The sequence below is a fragment of the Mirounga leonina genome, unplaced genomic scaffold (genome assembly GCF_011800145.1).
Source record: "Mirounga leonina isolate KUSES-001 unplaced genomic scaffold, KU_Mleo_1.0 Mir_165, whole genome shotgun sequence".
Lineage (NCBI taxonomy): Eukaryota > Metazoa > Chordata > Mammalia > Carnivora > Phocidae > Mirounga > Mirounga leonina.
Window position 1 is genome coordinate 21,106,776 of NW_023270415.1, and position 25,516 is coordinate 21,132,291.

General features: G+C 42.8%; 1 protein-coding gene across 10 annotated transcripts in view; it reads right to left on the bottom strand.

Annotated features, from left to right (window-relative positions):
- NCOA2 (nuclear receptor coactivator 2) overlaps positions 1 to 25,516 on the bottom strand; it is a 288,748-nt gene that overhangs the window by 7,493 nt on the left and 255,739 nt on the right. For all 10 annotated transcript variants that reach the window (XM_035011307.1, XM_035011310.1, XM_035011315.1 and 7 more), the window contains 8 exons: positions 22,166 to 22,295; positions 13,716 to 13,881; positions 10,142 to 10,420; positions 9,355 to 9,432; positions 7,258 to 7,492; positions 5,472 to 5,649; positions 4,564 to 4,762; positions 2,418 to 2,507 (listed from right to left, as the gene is read on the bottom strand). In XM_035011307.1, coding sequence (XP_034867198.1) covers positions 2,418 to 2,507; positions 4,564 to 4,762; positions 5,472 to 5,649; positions 7,258 to 7,492; positions 9,355 to 9,432; positions 10,142 to 10,420; positions 13,716 to 13,881; positions 22,166 to 22,295 — 1,355 coding nt within the window. The remainder of the gene's footprint in view (positions 1 to 2,417; positions 2,508 to 4,563; positions 4,763 to 5,471; positions 5,650 to 7,257; positions 7,493 to 9,354; positions 9,433 to 10,141; positions 10,421 to 13,715; positions 13,882 to 22,165; positions 22,296 to 25,516) is intronic.

A 25,516-nucleotide genomic window follows, 5' to 3' on the forward strand; every position in this document is an offset into this window, starting at 1 on the left:
GGCACATAGTCACACTGAAGGTGGAGGGTTCAGGGAGGGAAATGTGATCCTGGCCCCCAAATGCTTTCTTTCTCCCACAGAGCTCTGATGTGCCCAGCGGTTAAGCTCCCTGGCACTTCTGGGTTAAAATGGGCTATCCTTTGGTAGAAGCCTAATTACCACTAATGTCATTGCTCCCCCGGGAAGCACCATCCCAGGTTTTAAGCTTTTACTTTCTGCACACAAGCCATCACTGAGTTATGTGGCCACTCTCTGTAGAGGTGCAGTGGGGTGGGGGTGGGGTGGGGGAGGCAGGACTGGCAGCAAGAAGACACCAGCCTCCTAAGGGGCTTCAAACTTCAATAAATGGCACATTTAGAGTCTAAACACATGGTCAATATGAAATACAGTCAATACAGGATGTTCTCTCCATCACAAGTGCCTTTCGGGGTCCGCGGCGAGAATGCTCTGCCTGTCGTCATCTAGCCTGGGCCGTTCGCGCCCCTCCCACTTTCTCTGTTTTTCCCAGTCCCCCTCTTGAATCTTGCTTACCCATCTGTACTTTGTTTATGCCGAATGTTAAGGCCAGAGAACAGTCTGTCAGACACTCTTGGTTCCTCCGGAGACTAATACGTACAGTAGATCCCTTCTAATCCATGAGTAAGAAGTGGCAGTGACTCTGTACTTGTCACCATACTGCTGATGTGTACACGGGGGAGCCGGTCGTCTACGGCCTCTTGTGTCTACTTTCTGTATGACTCACTATAGCAACATTAACCATTTAGATGAGCTGTGCATCTGGGTACTTAGAGAAAACATCTATAGGACTTCCACCCATGGGGCTCTCTGCCATGATGACTGTGGTTTTGTTTTGTTTTTTTAATATTTATTTATTTGAGAGAGAGAGAGCACGCATGAGCGGGTGAAGGGGCAGAGGGAGAGGGAGAAGCAGACTCTCTGCTGAGCAGGGAGCCTGATGCAGGGCTCGATCCCAGGACCCTGGGATCATGACCTGAGCTGAAGGCAGACGCTTAACCAATTGGGCCACCCAGGTGCCCGACTGTGATTCTTTAAACAAGAAAAAACACACAGAAAATTCACACACTGTGTTTTCAAATCTAGATTACTTAAAAAAAGTAATCTCTACACCCCATATGGGGCTTGAACTCATGACCCAGAGATGAAGAGTTGGATGCTCTACCTACTGAGCCAACCAGGCATCCCTAGATCTATTAGGTTTTTTTAAATTTTTTTTTTTTAATTAGAGAGTGAGTGAGCAAGAGAGAGAGAGAAGAGGGGGCAGAAGGAGAAGAGAGAATCTCAAGCAAGACAGGCTCCACACCAAGCACAGAGCCTGACACAGGGCTCGATCCCATGACCCTGAGATCATGACCTGAGCCAAAGGCAGACGCTTAACCAACTGAGCCACCCAGGTGCCCCTGGATCTATTACTTTTTAAACTTAGGTATTAACAAAACCATCCAAGATCCACTTTTTGGCAGGAAACTGAACATCGATCCTACATTTTCTCCACTGAGAGAGAATTTTTTTTTTTTAAAGATTTTATTTATTTATTCATGAGAGACAGAGAGAGAGAGGCAGAGGGAGAAGCAGGCTCCCAAGGAGCAGAGAGCCCGATGCGGGACTCGATCCCAGGACCCTGGGATCATGACCTGAGCCGAAGGCAGACGCTTAACCATCTGAGCCACCCAGGCGCCCTGAGAGAGAATTTTTAACTTAAAAAAAAGTTATCTACTGCTAAGGATTATATCCCTTACCATTAAGAGGGCCCCGCAGGCCCATTTATCTATGTGCTAAACTGCTCACAGAGCCTTCCTGTTAACAGATCTGCTACTAGGCACACAGTTCAGTTGGGTTCTAAGTACTGATTATTTTTTTTCAAGATCTGACTGAACATGGTAATATCACTCTCCTTAGAACAAGCGTTGAAGATAATAGGCAAATAATATGACTGTTGCCTAAACAAAATGAAATATAGAAAAAACTCTTAAAAAGAATAAACATACACTTAATTAAGGGATAGAGAACAATTGTAAGTTAGCTCCTCTTTATCCTCCTGAAAATCTAACATTATGATTCAGAAAAAGTAAAAATAAATCAAAGTTTGCCCTAACGTGACTGATTCATTGCTACTTTTTTTGCTTTGCTATAATAATATCATTTCAGAGCAAAATTAGTGTTCTTAATTCACACACCACCATTAGCTCAATTAAAATGAGCTTAAAGAAATAATTATTCACAGAAAACCACTGTATGGCAGATAAAATTACAAGATATTTTTAAAAAATCGCAAGCGTTACAACTATCTTCCATCTACTGGCTGACAATGTATCTGTCAATTTTGGTCTATAAAATATCCATGTTCACTTTACTACCCTATACTACCCTATTCACATATTTCTTTGCTGTTTTCTCACCCGTGATGCGTCTCCCTCCTGCTTAATCATATCCATTCCAGGCAGCTGGTTTGGGAAAAGGTTGCCTCCCCTCAGAGCAGGATCATTAACCTGAGGGCACAAGACGGTACAATGGCTATATTCAGTGGGACGTCCAAAAGTGTACTGGGGAGTAAGAACCAACCATCAATCTTCCTCCTCTTCTTGGTTTTTAGGAATAGAATTATGGGGAAAGATGACTATATAAAAACGGCTCCATCCCTGTATCCACTCTCCCACGTATAGATTTTGGGGGGAGTGTGGAGGAACAAGAAAATAAATATTTAGACTAAACTGCCTTCCAAATTAAAATTTGCATTCTGTGTGGAAATTTGACAGAGACAATACTAGAAACATTTTCATGCCTTAACATGTTCACCTTTTTGGCTGGTTCCAATGAGACCAATGACTCATATGTGGGACTTTAAAGTCATCTGAGAAGCTCCTAATATCTTTGTTACTCAGGCAAGTTATTGATTAGGAAGAGCAGGTCTGAGTACCCAAGAGTGCTGAATTTTGGAAATCTTCTACAACCAAATGAACTATTCATTAGCATTCAAACAATTCTTTTACAAATTATGAAGTAAAGGTAATACTAATACTGTATAGGACTGATTTTGTCCGAAGAAACACTACAGTTGTATTTTTTGGGCTTCCAAATTAATTCTGATATTCAAAAGGTTTAAATCTACGCACAAGTTTCTATGCAGACATGATCTGGATTATTAAAAATGCACTGATTTACTTCCAGGTAGGCTGCGTAGGACCCATGCTAGACTAGACCATCTCAGCGGCCCTTGCTTTATACAGTTTCCCTAGAAAGAAAATCAGGAACCACTACTGGTTCCTTTTTGTACAAAATTCAAAAATCAACACTACATTTTCTCCATTAGAAAGACAAAAGTCTATCTTTAATTATGTCTGTTTAATTTACCCAAATAAGCATCAATTCAACTACAAGAAGTGCAAATTATTACACACACAGAGCTTTCTTAAATGGCAAAGGGCTTTAAATTTTCTCATGCACTACTCTGTATTTTTATTAACATCTTCTTATAGAACAGAACACTGAGGCACTGTAAAATTTAGTAAAATTTTTCACACAAATTGTGGTTTGCCAACATTAGCTTAAATAGACCTAATCAAACTCTGAATCTTTCACCATTCTCACAAATATGATCTAACTGAAATGTACAGTTCTGTCAGTGACTTATTAAGTCATTTAAACTTCCTATGCCTTGATTTCTCCATACATGAAATAAGACTCAGGGTCTTTGCCACATCTCTACTTTGCATGTACTACTAAGGTAGTAGAATGCCAAGCATTTTGTGCCCTTTAGAAATAAGGTCTTCTGGAAATAAAATTTAAAAATTATTAACTGATATCTTTACCTGTGGATCAGCTACCACAGATTTTCAATCCCAGGCTGGCTACCCGAGATATCAGTGCATTCAGTCTCTTTGCCACCAAGTGAAGCTGGTATGCTCTTAGGGATAGTAGAATCATCACAGTCTTAGTCAGAATTACAGTCTTAAGCAGAATTCTTTAAAAAATATTGACCAGAAAACCATGGCACTCACACCCCCAAGATGATAATTAGAATAGTTTTTGGAATGATCAGCGTCAGTCTCCCTGCACGAGTGAAGTATCATTTAAAACTGAATGGATGGGGACAGGGCGGGGGGTGGGGTGGGGAATAAAGCTAATTGGATGGCAGGCAGTAAGTCTGGCCTTTGCGATTCATCTGGTTTTTCATTTAGAAGAAAATCGGTTCTTAAACTATAAATCCAAAATAAAGCTATTTAAGAAGTACATTCACCATTCCATTTTTAGAGAGTCACTTTAGATATTGCTAAGTTCCTCAAGTAAGAAATCATTTAAGTGACAAAGTTAGGAAGTATTTTAAAAGATCCTTAAGTGGTCAAGAATCCTTTCATGTTTATTTCGTCATTAACAAGTATATCTGTTAATTGCACAAACACAGGTGAAAGTAAGGTGAGAAAACACTCATCAAAATAAATGTGGGAGTTGATGGTAGATGTTAAGTACACAGAAAGATACACTGAATGCAGAAATAGACAAAAAGTTATGATCAGAAGACAATGGGCTGCTTCTCAGGGTGCTCACCTGCTCAGGACCCATGGAGGACAGCCCTGACGTAGGCACGGAGGTCACTGAGGTCATGCTGATCTGTCCTGTCATCTGGTTCATGTTGCTCATCCCACCTGTGTTGGTCGCCATGGATACATTGATGTTCATATTGTTATTGTACATGCTGGTGTTTGCTTGTTGCCCAAAGTGTGGTGGGGACTGTTGTGAAAACATGCTAGAACATAAGGAAAAGATGAAAACGTCAAGAGTTGTAGGGCAAATAGGCAGGCAGTTCTGACACTTGCTTCTCAGGCATTTACTTCATTTACTTCATAATGAATAAGTCTAGGCTGAAAGAACCTAGGGTGAGGCAGCCAGCAGGGGTGAAGTCAGAAATGGTAGGGGAAGTGCTCAATGAAGCTACAGGGGTGACCACGCTCCTCTCCTTTTCCTAAGGTCACCGGGAAGGTCTAGAGATATATTTTCCACTTTCATGTCTGCACCCACAAGCTTTTCATTTGTTTGTTTTTATTACATGTACTGATAAAGGATGGCTTCTAGGGCACTGCCTTCCAGAGCAGTTTCTAGCTTAAATTGGTGGGGTGATACCTTCTGATGGGAGTTCCTTTTATTCCTATGGAAAAGATATGCTAAGCTTTTGTAAATTCTGATAACTTCTGCCCTAGGAAAACTTCCTTAATTAGTAGTTTGACATTGCTTGCTTGAGCAAAAAAGTTAAGAAAAAAACAGAAAAGATGGGCACCTGGCTGGCTTAGTTGGTAGAACATGTGACTCTTGATCTCAGGGTTGTGAGTTTAAGCCCCTGTTGGACGTAGAGCTTACTTAGTTAAAAAAAAAGGAAAAATACTGAAAAGAGATAGGTGGTCTATAGAAAGATTCCCTGGTGATCATTTATATCAAAACGACACAGAAACACGGCATACCTGTTTCCACCCATATTCCCCTGAGCCCACCCATTCATGTCAGAGGAGGCCTGGTAGGCTGGATTAGCCTGAGACTGCTGCATCATGGGGCTCTGGGTATGTGCCATTCTGGGCGACATCAGAGGGCTCTGGGGCGTTGTCGCCCCAGTAAAGCCTGGATCAGGTTGCTGACTTATTCCTTAAAAAATAAAACAGAAATCCAAAGGAGATTGTTAGTTTTATGGTAGAGACTAGGAAGAAAAAAAGAGAACATTCAAATTACATACACATAGAAAATTACTTTCAAATACCTGATCACGTGCTGGTTAATTATATACACCTTAAACAGATTCCAAACTGGGATAAGATGCACGAAGCAAAACATTTCCATATTTCGCTTCTCTACAGTAGTCACAAGGGTGCCTAAGAACCATGTTAACCACCATGACTAGAGATAGAGAAAACAGTGTTCCTTCCCCTTATCTCTCTTCAAATCAAGAATGAGTCAAACAGATATATTTCTCTTTTACCTAAAATAGTCTTTAAATTTTTATATACCACTACAATTGGATTGTTTAAACTTTAAATCAGATTCAAGTTCAGCTATATATAAAAAGTTAACACATCTGAATAATTTTTTATTGAATCAAGTCATTCTGTGATGAAATCAATGCATTTTTTAAAAACTGCATCACGATTAGCTTGTTTCATCTCTATAAAGGGCTCTATGGCACTTCAGTGCTATCTAAGATGAGCAAGAATCAGAAAAAAAATTCAATGTAAGCTTCTTGTTCAGTTTAGAAGCAAATGGCATTTACGCTAAAAGAAGGAACTTTCAGAAGACTTTTCGAAGTCATCAAAAAGGACATAGAGGAAAGGAGCTTCGAAACAAAGGCAGCAACTCAGGAAATTTCAAGAAGGACAGTAAGGGAAGCGCGTTTCTGCCTAGATGTGTGCAATGTGCAGATTTAATGGATACTTAGATTAGCTGTGAAAGAAAAGTTTATGATCACATAGAAAAAGCTGCACAGTATCTGTTTAAGAAATCGGAGACATAAATGTCAAAGCACCACACAGACTTGATATTTATAGATAACTCTGGCAAAAGATAGGTAAAGTCATTTAGAATATTAACAACATAAGCACTTACTTTTATCAGTAATTCAACCATTAATTGAACATGACATGCACACAAATATTAATGTTTATGACATTACACGTCTGTCTCTTAAGACTGACATTAAATAACAAATCAATATGAAGAAAACCAAGAGGCCTTCCACTGGCGTTTCTAGATAACACTTCTCAGGAATTACCTATTCATTAAAGATTTGGGATCATCTTTTTTTCAAAAATTATAGAATGTCGAATACTTGCATTTATATAGGTCTTCCAACATTTTGTATATATCTATTGATTTGTTTGAGTCAGACTCAGAGGTTTTCAAATATAAGTACATACATATGCACCTGTGTGTACAGATGTTGACAGAAACACATATATTCATACACACTCACACACACAACTGATGGACTGCACACACGCACACTTACTTCGGTCACTCTTAAAGTAAGACCTGCACTCAGAGAAAAGGTGGTACCTGAGCTGAGAGACTGGAAGGTACTGTGCTGGACCTGGGGACTCCTGACAGGCCCCAGCTGTCCTCCCAGGTTGCCTATCACTCCCTGGTTAGCCAGACTCATCTGGGAGCCATGCAAAGAGCTGTGAGAGAGGAGCTGAGACCCAAGACCGGGGGACACTGGGGAGAAAGGACTGGTGAAAGGTGGTGGGGATGGAAGCCCAGTACCGTAGTTCGGAGGAAACGGAAACTGTTGTGCATTTGCCTGGGGCATCCGGGGGTTGCTCAGAGTTGCTGGTAAGCTACCAGGAGCCACCATGCTCGAGGTCATATTCAACCCTTGTCCTCTCATCATCAATGTTCGCTGCTGAACTTGCTGTTGCTGATGCATTTGTCTCTGCCGAAGATGCTGGTTCAGGATTTCCCTCTGTCTTTGGGCCAGCATCTGTGCATTAATAGGTGCCTAAAACGGGGGTGAGGTAGGGAATACACAGAGGGAAACATTGGGGGAAGACACAGATTGAAAAACAAACTGTGTATTAGAAACAGGACAAAATCATTTGGAAAATAAAATTACAGGGAAAGAACATTTTAGAGTTGAGCAATTGGTGGGTGAGGATGTGAGCTTCTAAATTCTAAGAGATGAAGATTTTTCTGAAACCTTGCAATGACTTACATGGGTAAGTTCAGTGTTAGTTCAATTAACTTGGAACTCACTGTGAGAGGCACGGTTAACTAAAGGACCTCACAATACCAGTCCTATCTGTAAGAAGAATGTCATATAAACCTTAAAGACGGCAATCTGGAGTCTCATGCAAGGGACATTCAGGTCTAAAGGGAAACCAAATCATCGGTGCCAAAATGTGGCTTGAAGCCCATCAGAAAAGGCTGAACAGAGGCAGGAAGAAAGCAGGGAGGGTGTGTGTTGGGGGGGGTGATAGGAACATACAGGACAGGCCAGGGCAGAACGAGGAGGAGGAAAGGAGGGATGGATGTAGGGAAGGGGTGCCAATGCTTGCTGCCAGCAAGAGGCATAAGGCTGTTTATGGGGTCCTAGCAATACACAGTCAATCCTCATTATTCATGGATTTCATATTGGTGAACTTATCTACTTGCTTGTAACCCCCAACTCAATATTCACAGCAATGCCCTTATTTATGGACAGGTGCAGAGAGGCAAAAAAAAAATTTTTTTTTTTTTAAAGATTTTATTTATTTGACAGAGAGAGACACAGCGAGAGAAGGAACACAAGCAGGGGGAGTGGGAGAGGGAGAAGCAGGCTCCCCGCCGAGCAGGGAGCCCGACGCGGGGCTCGATCCCAGGACCCTGGGATCATGACCCGAACTGAAGACAGACACTTAACGACTGAGCCACCCAGGCGCCCCGAGAGGCAAAAAAAAAAAAAGTCCAAGGTGCGTTCATTCCCACCTGAGGCTGAAACAAGGCAACACTCTGCCTTCTTGTCTTAGCCTCATACTGGAAAGAAGTGCCCTTTTTGTGGACTATTCAGTTCCACGTTTTTCACTCTGCTGTGCTCGTCCCTGGTGATTTTGCTGTTTACAATGGTTCCTAAGAGTAGCGCTAAAGTGCTGCCCCGTGTTCCTAAATGCAAGAGGGTGTGACGTGCCTTATGGGGAAGACACGTGTTAGATAAGTTTCACTCAGGCAAGAGTCATAGCGCTGTAGTCTCTGAGTTCAAGGTAACAAATCAACAATATATATTACACAAGGTGTCTTCAAACCGAAACACACACGAAACATGGATATGGACTGATGGACTGCTAACAATGTTGTCACCACAGGCTGGTAGCAACCAAACCCTTGATTTCTCCAGTTCACTAATTCAGTGTTTGCATTAACTTTACAGAACACAACAGAAGTAAATAATGAGAATCGACTATAGCTGGCAGTGAAAATGGCAGTGTTTAGGAGGGAACTACAAAAGTGACAGGCTAGGGGCACCTGGGTGGCACAGTTGGTTAAGTGTCCGACTCTTGGTTTCGGCTCAGGTCACGATCTCAGGGTTGTGAGATCGAGCCCTGCGTTGGGCTCTGCACTCAGCGCAGAGTCTGCTTGAGTTTCTCTCTCCCTCTCCCTCTGCTGCTTCCCTCAGTGTGAATGCTAGCTTGCTCTCTCTCTGAAATAAATAAATCTGGGGGAAAAAAAAAAAAAAAAAAAGCGACAGGCTAGATGGACATCTGAATGACCTAACAGATCCACGGTCGTATGGCCTTCTGAGTTACTTTGCACGGAATCTCAAGGAGGAAGGAATGACAGAGAAATTCAATAGATGCTGTGAAAGCTGATGGCTGGTCTGCTCCTTACCTGTGTTGGTACTCCAGGCCTCAGAGTCAAGTTCACATTTGAAACATTGCTGATTTGATTCATAAGTGGCTGGCGATTCTAAATGCATACACACAGAAGAATCAATACATTTTTTAAATAGAGTATATTTTAAATCACCTTTCTTGAGAAATCACCTCCTCCAACATAACCTCTGAATGCCATGAGGTACTGAAACCACGTGTTTTACAGCTGAATTCCCTTAGAAAGCTAATTATCAGTAAGGTTTTACATTGCTTTTAACAGAGAAGGTATTTTGGACTGTTCATAGAAATCTGTCTAGGCTTGTTTCAGTGAGAACACGTTCTCTTGAGCTAAGCAGGTATTCATAAGGCAACACTGCTCTGCCACCATTCAGCTAAGAGTGACTATTTCTGTCATTAAGACAGGCCTAAGGATAGGAGCTACTGTTGTCCTGTGCGCTCACATTGGGTGAGAAACCACGTGAGGTCCTTGTACTCACATACACATTGCGCTACACCACACAACAGCCCCATTTCACAGACAGGAAAACGGAGGCTCAGAGAGCTCAAGGCTACACTGTTAATAAATAATAGGGCTGGAAAACAGAAGGACAGCTACCCTGTGCTGGAGTGTAGTAGAGGAGGCAGAAGGGAAATCAGTAAGGCAGAAAAGAGCAGGAGACATAGGATCGTCCTGGAAGGGATGGGATGAGCATCAAGCCCTCCCCAAGGACGCAAGATGGTTATGCCAGCACGTCAACCTGCCCCCTGCCCACCCCCTTCCCAGGCGCCGGCGAAGAGCATACCTGCTGTGCCTGGAGGCGATGCTGCAGCTGGAGCCTCAGCTGATTCGGCTGGTTCTGCACCAGGCCCGTGGGCCTGAGGCCTGGCCGGGGCTGCATGCGGAGTGTGGCGTAGCTAGGCCGCTGGCCCATGGTATGAAAGCTGGGGTCTTGCATGGGAGGATAGCTACCCTGGGCCATCTGTGCCTGGGACGCATACTGCTGTGGGAAAACAGCGGCCTTCTGCTCCAGCATGATGTTGGAGTCCTGACTTGGGAACTGTTCTGGATCTACTGCTTGGCTCTGAAGAGAAAGCCCCCAGATGACAAACAAACAAACAAACAAACAAATAAAACCACTAAAAACAAGAGAGTAAATATAAGGTGGTTTTCTCTCACTGTCATGTATTTGAAGCCTTTTACACTTACTACTCAAAGGAACTTAGCTTGACTCCACTTTTCTTCCTAGAGAATATCTTTGTTCAACACACCCACGTCTGTGAGGAGAGAAGCGGGGTCAGGCCTGACTCCCAGCAACACTTCTTCCAAGGGAGGGGAGAACGAGGCCATGATTACGGGACTCCTCCTCCTCACTCTGCCAAGCAGAGACTGACCCGGACTTTAAAATGCGGATGTCCCCTAAGATTGTTACCTTTTTCGCTAATTTTTCATACCTGTAAAATCATTTTACTTAGACAGTCACCTTGGTGCCTAGCTATGATCAGCAGTGTTGGGGTACCTACCAACCTTTATTCCCATTTTGCAGCTAACAAAAACTGAGACCTGGAGATGTGAAGCAAGTTGCAGCAGGCCCATCTGGCTGGTTAAGTAGTGGGTTCCAATCCAGTTTGTGATTCAGCACCTGAGCTCTTCACCAGGGGGATACACTGCCGTTATGTCACTGTTTTCTGTGGCTGACAGAATTTCCTACAGTTTGCCACCATCTTATTACCTACTAGACACATTTAATGTGTTTGTCGTTCTTGACTTCTTAAGGCTTCCTTATCTATCTGGGTCAGAATGAGGCAGGTGTAGAAAATCCAGAACTAATGCAAGGGGGAGCACCTCAGACCCAGGTGGCCTCTAAATGTCTGTGTCTAGGATAAAGGCGTACCTGGCTAATTCTCCTCCTTCTATTTCTAGGATGATTGCTCCAAACCTCCGGATATAAACAGGGAAGGACCCAATAGCAAAAGCTCTTTTGCTTAGTCATGTCCTAAGGCCTCACTCAGACCAGTCTATCCAGGTCAGAGCAGGGCCCAGGCATCTCCCAGGATCCTGGGCTCACTGTCAGCGAGGCCCTGAGGCCCACCTGTGAGAACTGGGCCCGCTGCCCTCTCCAGCGTAGTGTTAAAGATGTGGATGGAACCTACCCAGGGGAAACCATTCATTATTGAATTACTGCTCTGGCTACACCTACAAAACTATCTCCGAACTTTAAATATTTGCCCATCTTTAACAGAAAAAAATTTAATTAAATAATTTCCATTTTTAAAGATTTTTTAAAATTTACTATTTATTAGAGAGAGAGAGAGAGAGAGAGAGAGGGAGAACATAAGAGGGGAAGCGGGACAGGGAGAAGCAGACTCACGCTGAGCAGGGAGCCGGAGGTGGGACTCGAACCCAGGACCTCAGGATCCCGACCTGAGCTGAAGGCAGATGCTTAACCGACTAAGCCACCCAGGTGCCCCAATAATTTCCATTTTTATTTTTATTTTTTAAAAGATTTTATTTATTTATTTGACAGAGAGAGACATAGCGAGAGAGGGAACACAAGCAGGGGGAGTGGGAGAGGGAGAAGCAGGCTTCCCGCAGAGCAGGGAGCCCGATGTGGGACTTGATCCCAGGACCCTGGGATCATGACCTGAGCCGAAAGCAGACGCTTAACAACTGAGCCGCCCAGGCGCCCTAATAATTTCCATTTTTAAAGAAAACACACAACTCTGATGTGTACAAGTAAATCCATTTGTACTCTCCATTTCCCCCGACTCCACTGAATAATGTTTCTATAATTCAGTTAAATATGATGATACTATACTGATGATGGATGTGATGAGACAAAGAGAAGACAACAAATAGATAAAGAAAGGAGACTAAAAATATTAATGAGGAGATGACATTAGCTTTGATAAAAACAATGCTACAAGTCGCTCAGCAGTCCCAATAGCCACATTTTTAAATGTCACTTGGACAAAACTCGAGGATAACAATACTGAAGAGGCTGACTTCTAACTACCGCTGAAACAGAGCCAACCAGCCACACAGGAAACACTTAAATTCCATGCTCCTTTCTCGATTTACTTCAGCTTCTATCATGTAACCTTCTCAAGTCGTTTCTCTTTCTTTCCATTCTGCTGCTCTCGATATGAATTGACAAGTCTTCATTCACCCCCGCCCCCCCTCGACGTGTGCTGTACTGCGGGCAGGATGATAGTACTGTTCCTGTGCTTCGGAGAAGCCCCCGATGACTCTGCATGGCCTCTGACAGACCCTCCCAACACGCCACATGTCCGAGAACTAGCCTGCACACGGGAAGGTCCTTTCCAACAATAAGAAATAAAGAGGATTTGTTGTTGCTGAGAAAAGAGGAAGATGGTACCAAGACTGTGATCGTTTTTTTCTAAATGTGTGCCTGTTGTTACTCTTTACAAAGTAAACCAGGATGTCTGCTTCCCACAAATTTAGCTGGGTAGCCAGATACAGAAAATTCTACGTTATTGCATGAGACTGTGTTAGGTTGTTTATTCTATTATTGCTGTGAAGTACTCTTTAAAGCAGAGAATTTCTTTAACCAACTAATTATCAGAAGGAGGAGAGCTAAATAAGCACATTAAGACTGGTTAACTTCCTTATATTCCCATTTATGCTTAAATATCAACCCACACAAAGGTAAAAATGACTAATGAACTGCAGCTACTTCTAAAATGACTTCTGCTAACTTATGTGCAAAGTATTCTTTTAGCACAATACTTCCTATCACCAGCCCGCAAATGTAAAGATTTAATAGGATGATTGGGGCACCTGGGTGGCTCAGTCATTAAGCGTCTGCCTTCGGCTCAGGTCATGATCCCGGGGTCCTGGGATCGAGCCCCGCATCGGGCTCCCTGCTCCGCGGGAAGCCTGCTTCTCCCTCTCCCACTCCCCCTGCTTGTGTTCCCTCTCTCGTTGTCTCTCTCTCTGTCAAATAAATAAATAAAATCTTAAAAAAAAAAAAGATTTAATAGGATGATCATGGATGCGGACTGGTTTTTTAGATGAAAGGGTCCTAGGCCATTGGGGCAGCAATGCTCCGTTCTTGACTTCCCTGTTCTCTGCTCCTCATGGGTCCCTCCCTGTCATTAGGTGAGCTGGCCCAGACTTTCTGCTTTTCAGCTCAGTAACCCAAATTATACGTAAAGCACATTTTTAGTGTTTTCCATTCTTGGACAAAAGTTTATGTGGGGGTAACAAGGAGGGCAAGAACGAAAACAGAGCTAGCTTGTTATGAGATAAAGAAGTATTCTAAAAAGCAGACCACAGATCATCTGTATGCAAAAGAAAATGGACAATTTCATGCCCACGAGAGTGCTGGGCCCCCACCAGCCTCCCTCGGTGCGTACCTGGCTGACCAGTTCGGGTATTCCGAGAGCTCTGTCAATCTCCTCGAGGCCATCGAAATTCCGCAAGGCCAGATAGAGCTGGTCCAGGAGAGCTCCTTCATCACTTGGAGATTCTGCTGCAGGATGTGGACACAGCAAGTCATCTGGAGAGCTGCCAAATGGCTGCCTGTAAAGAGACAAACTTCATCTTGGGCCATGGAAAAGCTAGTAGATTAGAGAACATTTTTTTTTTCTCTTAAAAGTTGATTAAAGTCAACCAGTTGATTTCCAGGGTGTTTGTAATAAAATACCGTACCGGCCAGACATAGAACAAAATGACAACTCCCAATAACGGACACACTTTATTCAGGGCCTAACACAGGCCAGACCCAAATCGAGGCATCGGATGTATAGTTTTTGTTATTGCCCCCGCTTTAAAGCTGGCAAACCTAAATAAATGTATCATCACCTTGTAATAAGAAAAATGCTTCTAAAAATAAGAGACATACAAGTAAAGCTGGCAAAGCTGAGGCTTAGGGAGGTAAAGCCACGTGTTGGGAGATCACACACACCGACACCGCAAAGCCGGATGCCAGCAGAGGCCCGTGCGGTTTCAGGGCCCGCCTGATGACTGTATTTCCACAAATTTACAGATTTCTCAGGTATCTATATATACACTTTGCCCTGAAGTAATCAACGGATTTTTCTGAACTTTAGTAGGAAAGATAAATTGGAGCAGCCATGTTTCATACGAGGCTGTGATGACCCACCCGGGCGAGACTAGAGACCTATAAGCATAAAAGCTACATTAATTTTTTTGAATTCAGCTGTCGCTAGACTACCTTTGGCCAGACTAATAGGAAATTTCTTAGTCATGCATAAGCAGGCCTTGTAAACATTTCTTAAAGTCCTCAGGAAGTGTGGCTCTCAGCCTTTCTGAGTTAGACAGTCAAGAAAAGTAGATCATGAATGTACAAATTATATTTGTTATTATATAAGGTCATAGGTGATATAACCATAACACTGAATTCCAAACACTATGGTATATAAAACTCCTATAATTTAAATCAACTGACAAGTTGGAGGGGTGTTTAAAAAGAGCTTCCAAGTTAGTTTAATATCAGAAGGGAAAAATGACGCTTGTATTTTGCCAAAAGAGTCTAATTTGTACACTTAGAGTTACCATATGATGTTCTGGAGAAAAGACAAGTTTATGAGTAAGTAGCTTCATTCTTTTTTTTTTTTTAAGATTTTATTTATTTATTTGACAGAGAGACACCACGAGAGAGGGAACACAAGCAGGGGGAGTGGGAGAGGGAGAAGCAGGCTTCCCTTGGAGCAGGGAGCCCGATGAGGGGCTCGATCCCAGGACCCTGGGATCATGACCTGAGCCGAAGGCAAACGCCCAATGACTGAGCCACCCAGGCGCCCCAAGTAGCTTCATTTTTTTTTTTTTTAAAGATTTTATTTATTTATTTGAGAGAGAGAATGAGGGACAGAGAGCACGAGGGGAGAGGGTCAGAGGGAGAAGCAGACCCCCTGCTGAGCAGGGAGCCCGATGTGGGACTCGATCCCGGAACTCCGGGATCATGACCTGAGCCGAAGGCAGTCGCTTAACCAACTGAGCCACCCAGGCGCCCAAGTAGCTTCATTCTTAAGCAAGTGAGAATAGATCCATCAAAGGATGAAGTTCTATATCTAACTCAATCTCATATGCCATGTTTTCTAAAGACAGCTTAATATACCGCTCTGGCCTAGAGTCCTGAAATGCTGACTACTAAAGCCAACAGTTAATTTCAAGGGCACCTGGGTGGCTCAGTCATTAAGCGTCTGCCTTCGGCTTAGGTCATGATCCCAGGGTCCCAGGATAGAGCCCCGCATCGGGCTCCCTGCTCCACAGGGAGCCTGCTTCTCCCTCTCCCACTCCCACTCTCCCTGCTTGTGTTCCCTCTCTCTCTCTCTCAAATAAGTAAATAAAATCTTTAAAAAAAAAGTCAAACAGTTATAATACAGTGCATTAAAAAACAATTTATACCCTCCATTTATCCCCAGTAACTTGTGAAGAAAATCGCCCAACTAAGCGCACCCTCGTTGACACCTGCTGTCCCTGGCCCCAAGCCTGCATTCCCACCGCCTCGGAGCCACTGCAACCTGGCTGTGCGGCCACCACCACATGCCAAGCCGTGTGCGATGCAGCCAACCCGGTCCATTCAAAGGTTCCCACGTTGCTAAAGGCAACCACCACTCTTGGAGATTTGTGCTCCGCTGTGTTGGGGCCTTTTCTACACCTGCCTCTTCTCCCTATCATTGCCTTGCTTCTCAGTAAGACATTATTCCTGGAAACAGTTCCTCCTGCCCTTCCTGCTTCCCCAGCATCTGCACTCTCCCAGAATTAAGTTTCGAAACACAGGGTGGTCAGATCACTCTGCTGATGCTACACTTTGGGAGTGGGAGGAAGGAGATGTAGAAAAGCAGCAACAAGGAGGAGAAAAACTACAGAACCGCATGTCACAGAAGCAAGAGGAGGAGGAAATTCCCCAGAGGAGTGACCAACATTTGGATGCGGTTAAGTTTCGCGAAAAAAGAGTTCAAGTCAGGCAAGAGTGGATGTTGTCTATTTCCCAAATGGCTTATACCTGGGACCTCATTCCCCAAAGATGCTAGTTACATGAGGCATTAAAGGATTTTCTTTGTCTAGCTTTATTCCCTAATTTTCAACTTCTGTTTCTTCCTACACAAGCACACCCCTTCAATGATGACAGGCTAAGGTGAAATCTACTCTCTTTTTTAAAAGATTTATTTGACACAGAGGGAGAGAGAGAGAGCGTACATGTGCATAAGTTTGGGGAGGGGGGAGCACGAAAGGGAGAAGCAGGCTCCCCGCTGACTCTGGGATCATGACCTGAGCCTGACTTGAGCCGTGAGCCGAAGGCAGACGCTTAATCAATTGAGCCACCCAGGTGCCCCTGAGATCTACTCTCTTAACTCTGGGAAGGCTGAGGGTTCTGCATGAACACAGACTCCCCAGTTTTGCATCACCTGAAACCCAGTGTCAGAAGGGAAGGGAGGTACAGTCGCCCTTTGCAGGACAAAGCCACCCTAGGAAAGATACATCCAAATGCATAAAGGGAATAAAAACTAATGCAAATGCTTATTTGCATTTAAAACAATTTCCAGTATAGTAAAATAACCCATTTTTGCCCCATGCTTTTCTTTTCTTAATTAAAAAAAACATCAAACCAATGCATGATACAGACTGAAAAGTCAAACAGTACCTCCAGGCCTTCTTACTTTGGTCAAGGCCCTTGTCGACTCATGCTGGGACTCTCAAGATGCTTTCCTGTTTATAGCCTCTCTCCAATTCTCCTTATACAGTGTTGTCAGGTTCATTTTCCCAAAACAAACTTTACTGAGCGGACTCAAGATTCTTATTTCAGCTCTCCCGGAAAATGTCTACATCTCTGGACAGGTGGTGGTGGTGAAATTTAAGGACACATATACTTTGGTAAAGCCAAACCTTTCCAAACTCAATGTCCACAACTTCCCTGTGAGCCCCAGCCACCCTGGGCAACTGATCTTTTTCCAGAAGATGCCTTGTACACCACTATAAGGCCAAGACTTGTCACTCCATGCTTCCCCATCTCTTTTCCACTTAAAATTGATACTGGTATTTATGTTAAAAACACCAACTTTGGACTGTACCCAGTGAGGAGATCTTAAATCTCCTTGTTGGGCCCAGTACTCGAAACTGCATAGGTTCAGTAAATATCCAGCTGACGAAAATAAAAGGCTCCTGATCTAGCCAGGGTATCATACTTTATACTCAGAAAAATACACTGCGTTGTGGCTTGATATGATAAACTTGGGCATACCACGAGTCTATCACTTCCCTTAGAGACATCATAATATGACCGGCTTATGGAAAAAACACCAATCCAGACTTTCAATCCCAACTTTATAAATGCCTACTTACTACCCTGCATTTTGGGCAATTACAAATACAGTTACAATCTAGACAGCATCTGACAGACATTACAATATTAAGACAAGGATGAAATTCAGAGGAATAAAGGAAAGAACACACAGGCCACAGGCTGGCGCAAAATGATTAATAAACTAGCAAAAGATAATCCGTCATCAACAGAAACCTTGTTTCTCTACAGTTTTATTTATTAACTAGCAAAAGAGAAGGATGGTGATAAGAAGGGGAATAAGGTCGATTCTGAGCTCATGTTTGAGAAACCATACCATTACCGTTACTTTTCATATCTTCAAAATTCCACAATAAAGTTAACAGCTACCACATGATAAGAAATAAACAAAAGCAACTTTACTTAGATGCGTTTCAAACCAAAGAAAACCAAATTAACTCAGGAATTTTGAACTTAATGTGAAAGCAAGTTTTTCATGGAAGGCAGCTACTGTACTTCAAGACAAAGTCACTTTTATAAATTCAACAGAAATCTTCAAGAAATCATCCATAAATTTGGGGCTGTATTTTAAATATCTCCTTTACATACTACATCAAGGAAAATAAAACACAATGAAACTACAGAAAACGGAAATTCAGCTATAAATACATGAGTATGAGAATATGTCTGCGATTGAAGGGCTAACCTACAGTCTTTTTGAAATGTGTACATAAACTAATGCTGGGATCAGAACACATTACAAACCTACCCCTAAACAGGGAGGCAGTTAAACTACAAAATGTTAATGATGATACTGAGGAAGGGCATTAAAAAAAAAAAAAAGATGATAAAGCACTGCTTTTCTTTTCAAAAGAGATGTGGTTAGAACCTTTGTTGTCCATCACTTCTGAATGCCTATGACAGTAAGATCACCATCAAGTTGGTCACAACTTTCTTCCAAACTGAATTATTTAGAATAAGAAATGGGGGAGGGCAGTGAGTGGCTGGAAAAACTGAAATAACTTTCAAAGGGATGCAAATGTTATGTTTTGTCCACACGGCGGTCATACGAAGAAACTGAACGAGCACAAGGGTAGAAGAGGGGCAGTGCCCAGCCCCAGGGACTCGACCGCAAACCAGCGCGCTGCCGCCGAGACCCGGCTCCGCAGAAACTCTGCCATTCTTCCAGTTTTGTTTTAAGAGGCCTCGGCTGTTTGGGCAACAGTGAGAATCCTAACTTTGGGCCTAGTATTCTCTAGGAACCAATCTTTGACATTTCATCCAAAACAGTGATCAGGCACTGGGTTTAATGACTGTACTACATTTTTATTATGTGCCAGTTTCCATGGAAATGGGTGGCTTTTTAACATATCGTATAAACACATTTAGAAAAAGCGTAACACTCACTGACACCATGAAATGAGACTCAACGAACTGGAAGAACCGAAGAAGTACGACTGCAATGGTGCTCGGGCCACGCGCGACACGCAAGCAGGCGCGCTGACCGTCCAGCGGGAGTGCCGCGGTCGCGTGCCACTCTCGCCCGGTCGTCCTTCTCTGCCTCGGTTCTGCTCCGCGCGGTGGGGGGGCCAGAGATGCTGGGCTCGCTAGAAATGCAGAGCCCTGGGTCCCACCCAGGCCCACCTTTTAGTGAGACCCCAGGGTGATTCAGAGGCACTGCAGGGTTTGAAAACACTAGTTTCGCCCCTGAGCGAAAGCAAGATAGCTGGTAAGCAACCACCCCTCCTTCCTTATCTCCTTGAGACCGTTATTAAAGCACTCTCCCTAATTTTCTTCCGGTGAAAAAGCTGGCCCCCGACTTTCCCCTCATATATCTTTTTTTTTTTTTTTTAAAGATTTTATTTATTTATTTGAGAGAGAGAGAATGAGAGAGAGCACATGAGAGGGGGGAGGGTCAGAGGGAGAAGCAGACCCCCTGCTGAGCAAGGAACCCGATATGGGACTCCATCCCGGGACTCCAGGATCATGACCTGAGCTGAAGGCAGACGCTTAACCGACTGAGCCACCCAGGTGCCCTGAAACCTGTATTTTTAAAAAAACAAATAAGAAACTCTGAAAATGTACTCTACTTTTATGAAATTTCAGAAACCCTGTTGACTTTCATCATCTGTGAATTTGATAAGAATATTACGTTATTTTAAACTAGAATAATCTCCAATCACTGAGCCTTCAACTCCAACTCTTTATATATGAACCTCAAGGACAAACTGCTATAGTTTAAGTTTTCTAACAAGTTTGCTTCCTGGAAAACACCACAGGCATCCTTTAAGTTCCTACAGTGCCTTCTGGCTTAGGCTTCTATCTCTCTGCATAGGGTCTCTTTGCCCACCCAACCAGTCACGTGGTACCATCACCTAGGGCTCAAGGTCACCTGAGCAACATCTGCTTTCAGTGTGCTACTAAAAACAATGAGATTATGCATAGAACCTAACTGTGATATTGGCTCTGCAGGGAATAATGGAACTTCAAAGAGGCAAGCACATGTGCTCGCTTCGGCAGCACATATACAAAGAGGCAAGCACAGAACAAAACAAAGACCACCTATGAGCTAAAATTTGAGCATCCCGAGCCACTGGTGATAGGTGTGTTTTTATCCATAAAGCAATAAGAGAGCTGGGCTTTGGGCCAAAGTGAAATAAAAGGAGTTAACTTGAGGCTGCTGGACTGAACTAAGGGAACTTGGAGTAGACCCCCTCCTCTGGCAGAGAGTACTGCAAATTCGCTTTTAAGAAAAGTGTCCACAATGGCAAACCTAGGTGTTTCACTGGCCAAGATGCACTTACGAACTTCCAATGCAAGATTACCAAAATACTCAGGGAAATACGCCTTCATGAGTGAGAGCCAATATTGGATTTAGACCTCCTAAGAAATTTAGATATTGGAATTATCAGATAAAGAAATTCAGAAAAGAATGATGAGCGTAATGCTTAAAGATATAAAGATGGAACCACAAGAATAAGCAAACAATGAGACTGTGAAGAGCAGACCAGGCAAATAAAATTTTTAGAAATGAAAAACATGATTGGACTAAACGTAGCTGAAGAGATAATTAAGGAACTGGATAATAAATTATCCTGATGTAGTACTGAGAGATGAGGAGATAGGAAAATACACGGATTAAGAAAGTAGAACGGGGGCGCCTGGGTGGCTCAGTCGGTTAAGCGGCTGCCTTCGGCTCAGGTCATGATCCCAGGGTCCTGGGATTGAGTCCCGCATCGGGCTCCCTGCTCCGCGGGAAGCCTGCTTCTCCCTCTCACACTCCCACTCCCTCTGCTTGTGTTCCCTCTCTCGCTGTGTCTCTCTCTGTCAAATAAATAAATAAAATCTTTAAAAAAAAAAAAAAAAAAAGAAAGTAGAACGTATTTCGGAGGGGGGGAGGGGCAGAGGGAGAGGCAGAGGGAGAGAGAGAATCTTAAGCAGGCTCCTCGCCCAGTGCAGAGCCCAACACGGCGCTCGATCGCACAACCCTGAGATCATGACCTGAGCTGAAATTAAGAGTTGGACGCTTATCTGACTGAGTCACCCAAGTGCCCCGGGAGGGTAGAATTTTTAAAAATCCAGTGTAGGCAGAGAAGGTGTAACATGTCTAACGAGAACTCCAGAAGGAAAGAATAGAGAAAATGGAGGGGGGCAGTATATAAAGAGATAATGGCTATAAATTTTCCAGAACTGATGAAAAAACTCGCATCTACAGACTAAAAAAAGTACAGCGTATACCAAATACCAAGCAGTATAAATAAATCCACACCCAGACACATTGTAGTAAAGGTACAATACAGAAAATACAAAGAGTATTTCAAAAGCAGCTAGAGAGAAAAGACCCACAAAGAAAAATTATTAGACTGCTAATCAGAACCAAAAAATCTCAATCAAACATGATCACATACCACTTCCTTTCTCAAAAAAATTTCAATGGCTTAATGAAAAAAGTCTGAATTCTTCAGAGTTTGGTATTTAAGACCTCCTATAAATCTATTACTAATCTCCTCTTCCTGCCAAATCTTCTCATATTGCCTTTACTAAACTGTTTTAAGTGGTAAAATATATGTCAACAGAAAACCAGACAATTCTCTGTTACCGTAAACACGGGTTGTTTCTGTAACATCCAGGCTCTGACTATGCTGTTTTTACCTGCTGGACTGGCTTCCTGCCATCGCTGCCTCCTGAATTACACCTTTTCTTAAAGACTCTGAACCTTCTCCAATCACTCCGGTGGGACAATCTCTCCCAATCTGTTTTATTTCTCTTATAGCATTTATAGTAATATACTACCTTATATTACAGTTATTAATGTATATCTTATTTTCCAACTAAATTATGACGTTTTAAAGACATGCCTTAGGTCTAACCTGATTTTTGGATTTCTCCCTCCCCTATACCCTCTGTCCAATAACTGATGATACAGTCTGAGTACATGAAAACTGGCCAGGACCAACTATTTAGGAGGAGAAGATTAACCTCTGGCAGAGGTCTAAAATAACTTAGAGAACTCGTCATGAACCACTCTTCTCTGGAATTTCCTGGGTGCTCAGGACTCACCTGTTTTGGCTGGCAAAAGATGCCTGGTCTATAGGCAGGATGCTTTCAGGCCACGGGGCAGTCTGATTTGGAGGAGCTTGTTGTTGGCTATACTGAGGTCCCCCCATGTTCATCTCTAATTCAGATGGCCCTAAAAAGAGAGAAGACAAAAATCCAAAAACTTTACAACTTGTCATCAGGGAAGTGCCTATTTCCACTATGTGATACAAAGTGAAATACCTGGTTTACATAAAATGAAAAAGACAGATGCAATAATAATTAGGTAAAAATAGTAAGACTGAATTTTTGTTCTGAAATAGAAACAAAGGCAATAAATATCAAGGCTTATCACCCACTTTAGGCAATATATACAGTGGCAGCTCTAAACTTTCTGCAATGAAGACTTTTTATAATCTCTTTTTTTGAGAGAGAGTAAGGGGGCGGGGTGGAGGGGCAGAGGGAGAGGGAGAGAATCTCAAGCAGATTGCCCACTGAGTACAGAGCCCATTGGGGGTGGGGTGGGTGGAGTGGGGGGCTCGATCTCATGACCCTGAGATCATGACCTGAGCCCAAATCAAGAGTCAGAGGCTTAACCGATGAGCCATCCAGGCACCCCAGCACCCTGACCTTTTAGTTTTGTTTATGCGGGTATACCTTATTGATACTTACTGTATGGGAAATTCACATTGGAAAGTAGAAAAAAACAATTATTCATTCACTTAAAATAATTACAATAAATCTGCTATGTGTTAACATAAACAAGCTCTTTTTTTTTTTTTTTTAAAGATTTTATTTACTTATTTGACAGACAGAATGACAGAGCAAAGCAGGGGGCAGTGGCAGAGGAAGAGAGAGAAACAGACTCCCCGCAGAGCGGGGAGCCCCATGCGGGGCTCAATCCGAGGACCCTGAGATCACGACCTGAGCTGAAGGTAGACACTTAACTGAGCCACCCAGGCTCCTCTAAACAAGTTTTTTAAATAAGAAATGAAAAAAACCCTTTTACTGGCATTGTTTTAGATTTTTGAAAATCACTTTAATTAAGTCTGGATTGATAGAGGAGAGCCGGAGACTCCTACGTGCTCCTACATTCCACCTACGGTGATATCACACAGCATGTAACTTCCAGAACTCGACTGTACACTTGTGAGAGGTGAGAGTGAAGAAGGCCAGGAGTGTCTCAGGATTATTATGGAAATAGTTTAGCCTTACAGACCCCCTGGAAGGGCATCAGGGTCCTGGACCATACTTCTGAGAAGCGCTAGATCACTTGTTCCTAAACTTTTATCAACTGTAATTCAGTTAGCTCTTCCAGAAGAGAGAGGGTGGAACAGAAAGAAGGCCCAGACAACTCAGATGTGCTCTTAGAAGTTCTTTTTAGAGGTTTAAAGCTAATGGATGACACGAGCTTTTCAATGATTTTATTGTTATCACCATCTATACACCTGTCTTCCGTTAAAATAGGTAATTTTCTGTTGAGTTCAGGGCTTTTTTGAATTTATTAAAAATCAAGAGAAATTCAGCTACACAATACACAGCTCAAAGGCCAGGTGAGGTCTCTTCAGTAAAGAAATATGGAGAATAAATTAAATTTCTGGATATAAGGGATTTATTAATTATGGTATTTATTTATTTATTTATTTATTTATTTAGTATTTCAAGTAACCTCTATACCCAACATGGGGCTCAAGAGTGACATGCTCTACCGACTGAGCCAGCTAGGTGCCCCTTAATTATGATATTTTAATGAATGAATCAATACATTAAAAAATTTCTCAGCTTAATTTTGCATGAAAATCTGGTCATTTCTAGCACTGTTCCACAGAAGCCTCAAATTATATGAATTTATGTTTGGAAACCACTCATCAATTCGAAGTACATTCTCTGCAGAAAGGCTTTCTGAATGTCACCTCTCAGAAATAAGCCAAAAATGTGCTGAGCAATTACATAACTAGGTAGGAAAGCGGAGGCCAGAGGTAGGATGAGAATTCTGCGTTGTCTTGTCAAAACAATCCTGGTACCTTTCCGTTAATGATTTAGCTCTTACTCATTGTGCAATATCTAAGTATATGAAAAAGTACATAAACATTAACTTATCTGAATTATGCTAATGTGCAAGATTTAGAAGAAGGTTAATAGGTTGATGATTAAGAAAACAATCTCAAGTATGAGTTGTACAGACCATTAACATTTTTTTTTAAAATAACAGTTTTACTGAAATATAACTGACATGTCACACAATTCACCCATTTAAAGTATATGACTTAGGGGCTTTCAGTATATTTGCAGAGTTGTACAACCATTACGATAACCGGGTTTAGAACGTTCTTATTCCCCCCAAAAGAAACCCCATGACCACTAGGAGTCACTCCCCATGTCCCCCATACCCCAAGCCCTAGGCAACCACTTACCTACTACTTTCTTTCTCTACAGATTTGTCTGTTCTGGGCACTTCATACAAACGGTGTTGTATAATGTATCAGACCATTAATTTTAATAACATGTGAACTGTATCCAAATAGAATTTTAGCGATCCTCACATTTTGTGAGATGTTCTAAGACGACCTTGTACCTTCAGTGAGGACCCTGGAAAGTCTGGTTTAATAGTCTAGGATGGTGGCGCAAGAATCTGCGTCTTAATGTCCTGAGATGATTCTGATGATCACCCAGAGTTAGGAACCACTGCTGTAACATTGAAATGTTTTTAAAAAATATCATATGTATAACATTTATAGTGTGACACTCCAATTCACTCCCCCCAAAGGTTGAAATTAGATAATCTAATAAAAATAAAACACCACAAATGTAGTTGGTTCTTTAATGTAACTAGAAAGCTTTTCAGATTCTTTTTTTTTTTTTTAAAGATTTTATTTATTTATTTGAGAGAGAGAATGAGATAGAGAGAGCATGAGAGGGGGGAGGGTCAGAGGGAGAAGCAGACTCCCTGCCGAGCAGGGAGCCCGATGCGGGACTCGATCCAGGGACTCCAGGATCATGACCTGAGCCGAAGGCAGTCGCTTAACCAACTGAGCCACCCAGGCGCCCGCTTTTCAGATTCTATGATTCTATAGAGTTCTAGCAAAATCTCCCTTATGATAGCTTGCCATGAGGGGCATCACCTAAACTGCAAATGAGGAGCGTATCTTGAAAGAACTTTTGGAACTGTTACTGTCTTCTAAGAAAGCATGGAGATTAAAAGTAAAGAGCGCTAGAGGGGCGCCTGGGTGGTTCTGCCGCCTTCGGCTCAGGTCATGATCCTGGCGTCCTGGGACTGAGTCCCACGTCGGGCTCCCTGCTCGGCGGGGGGTCTGCTTCTCTTTCTTCCTCTGCCCCTGCCCCCGCTTGTGCTCGCGTGCTCTCTCTCTCTCTCTC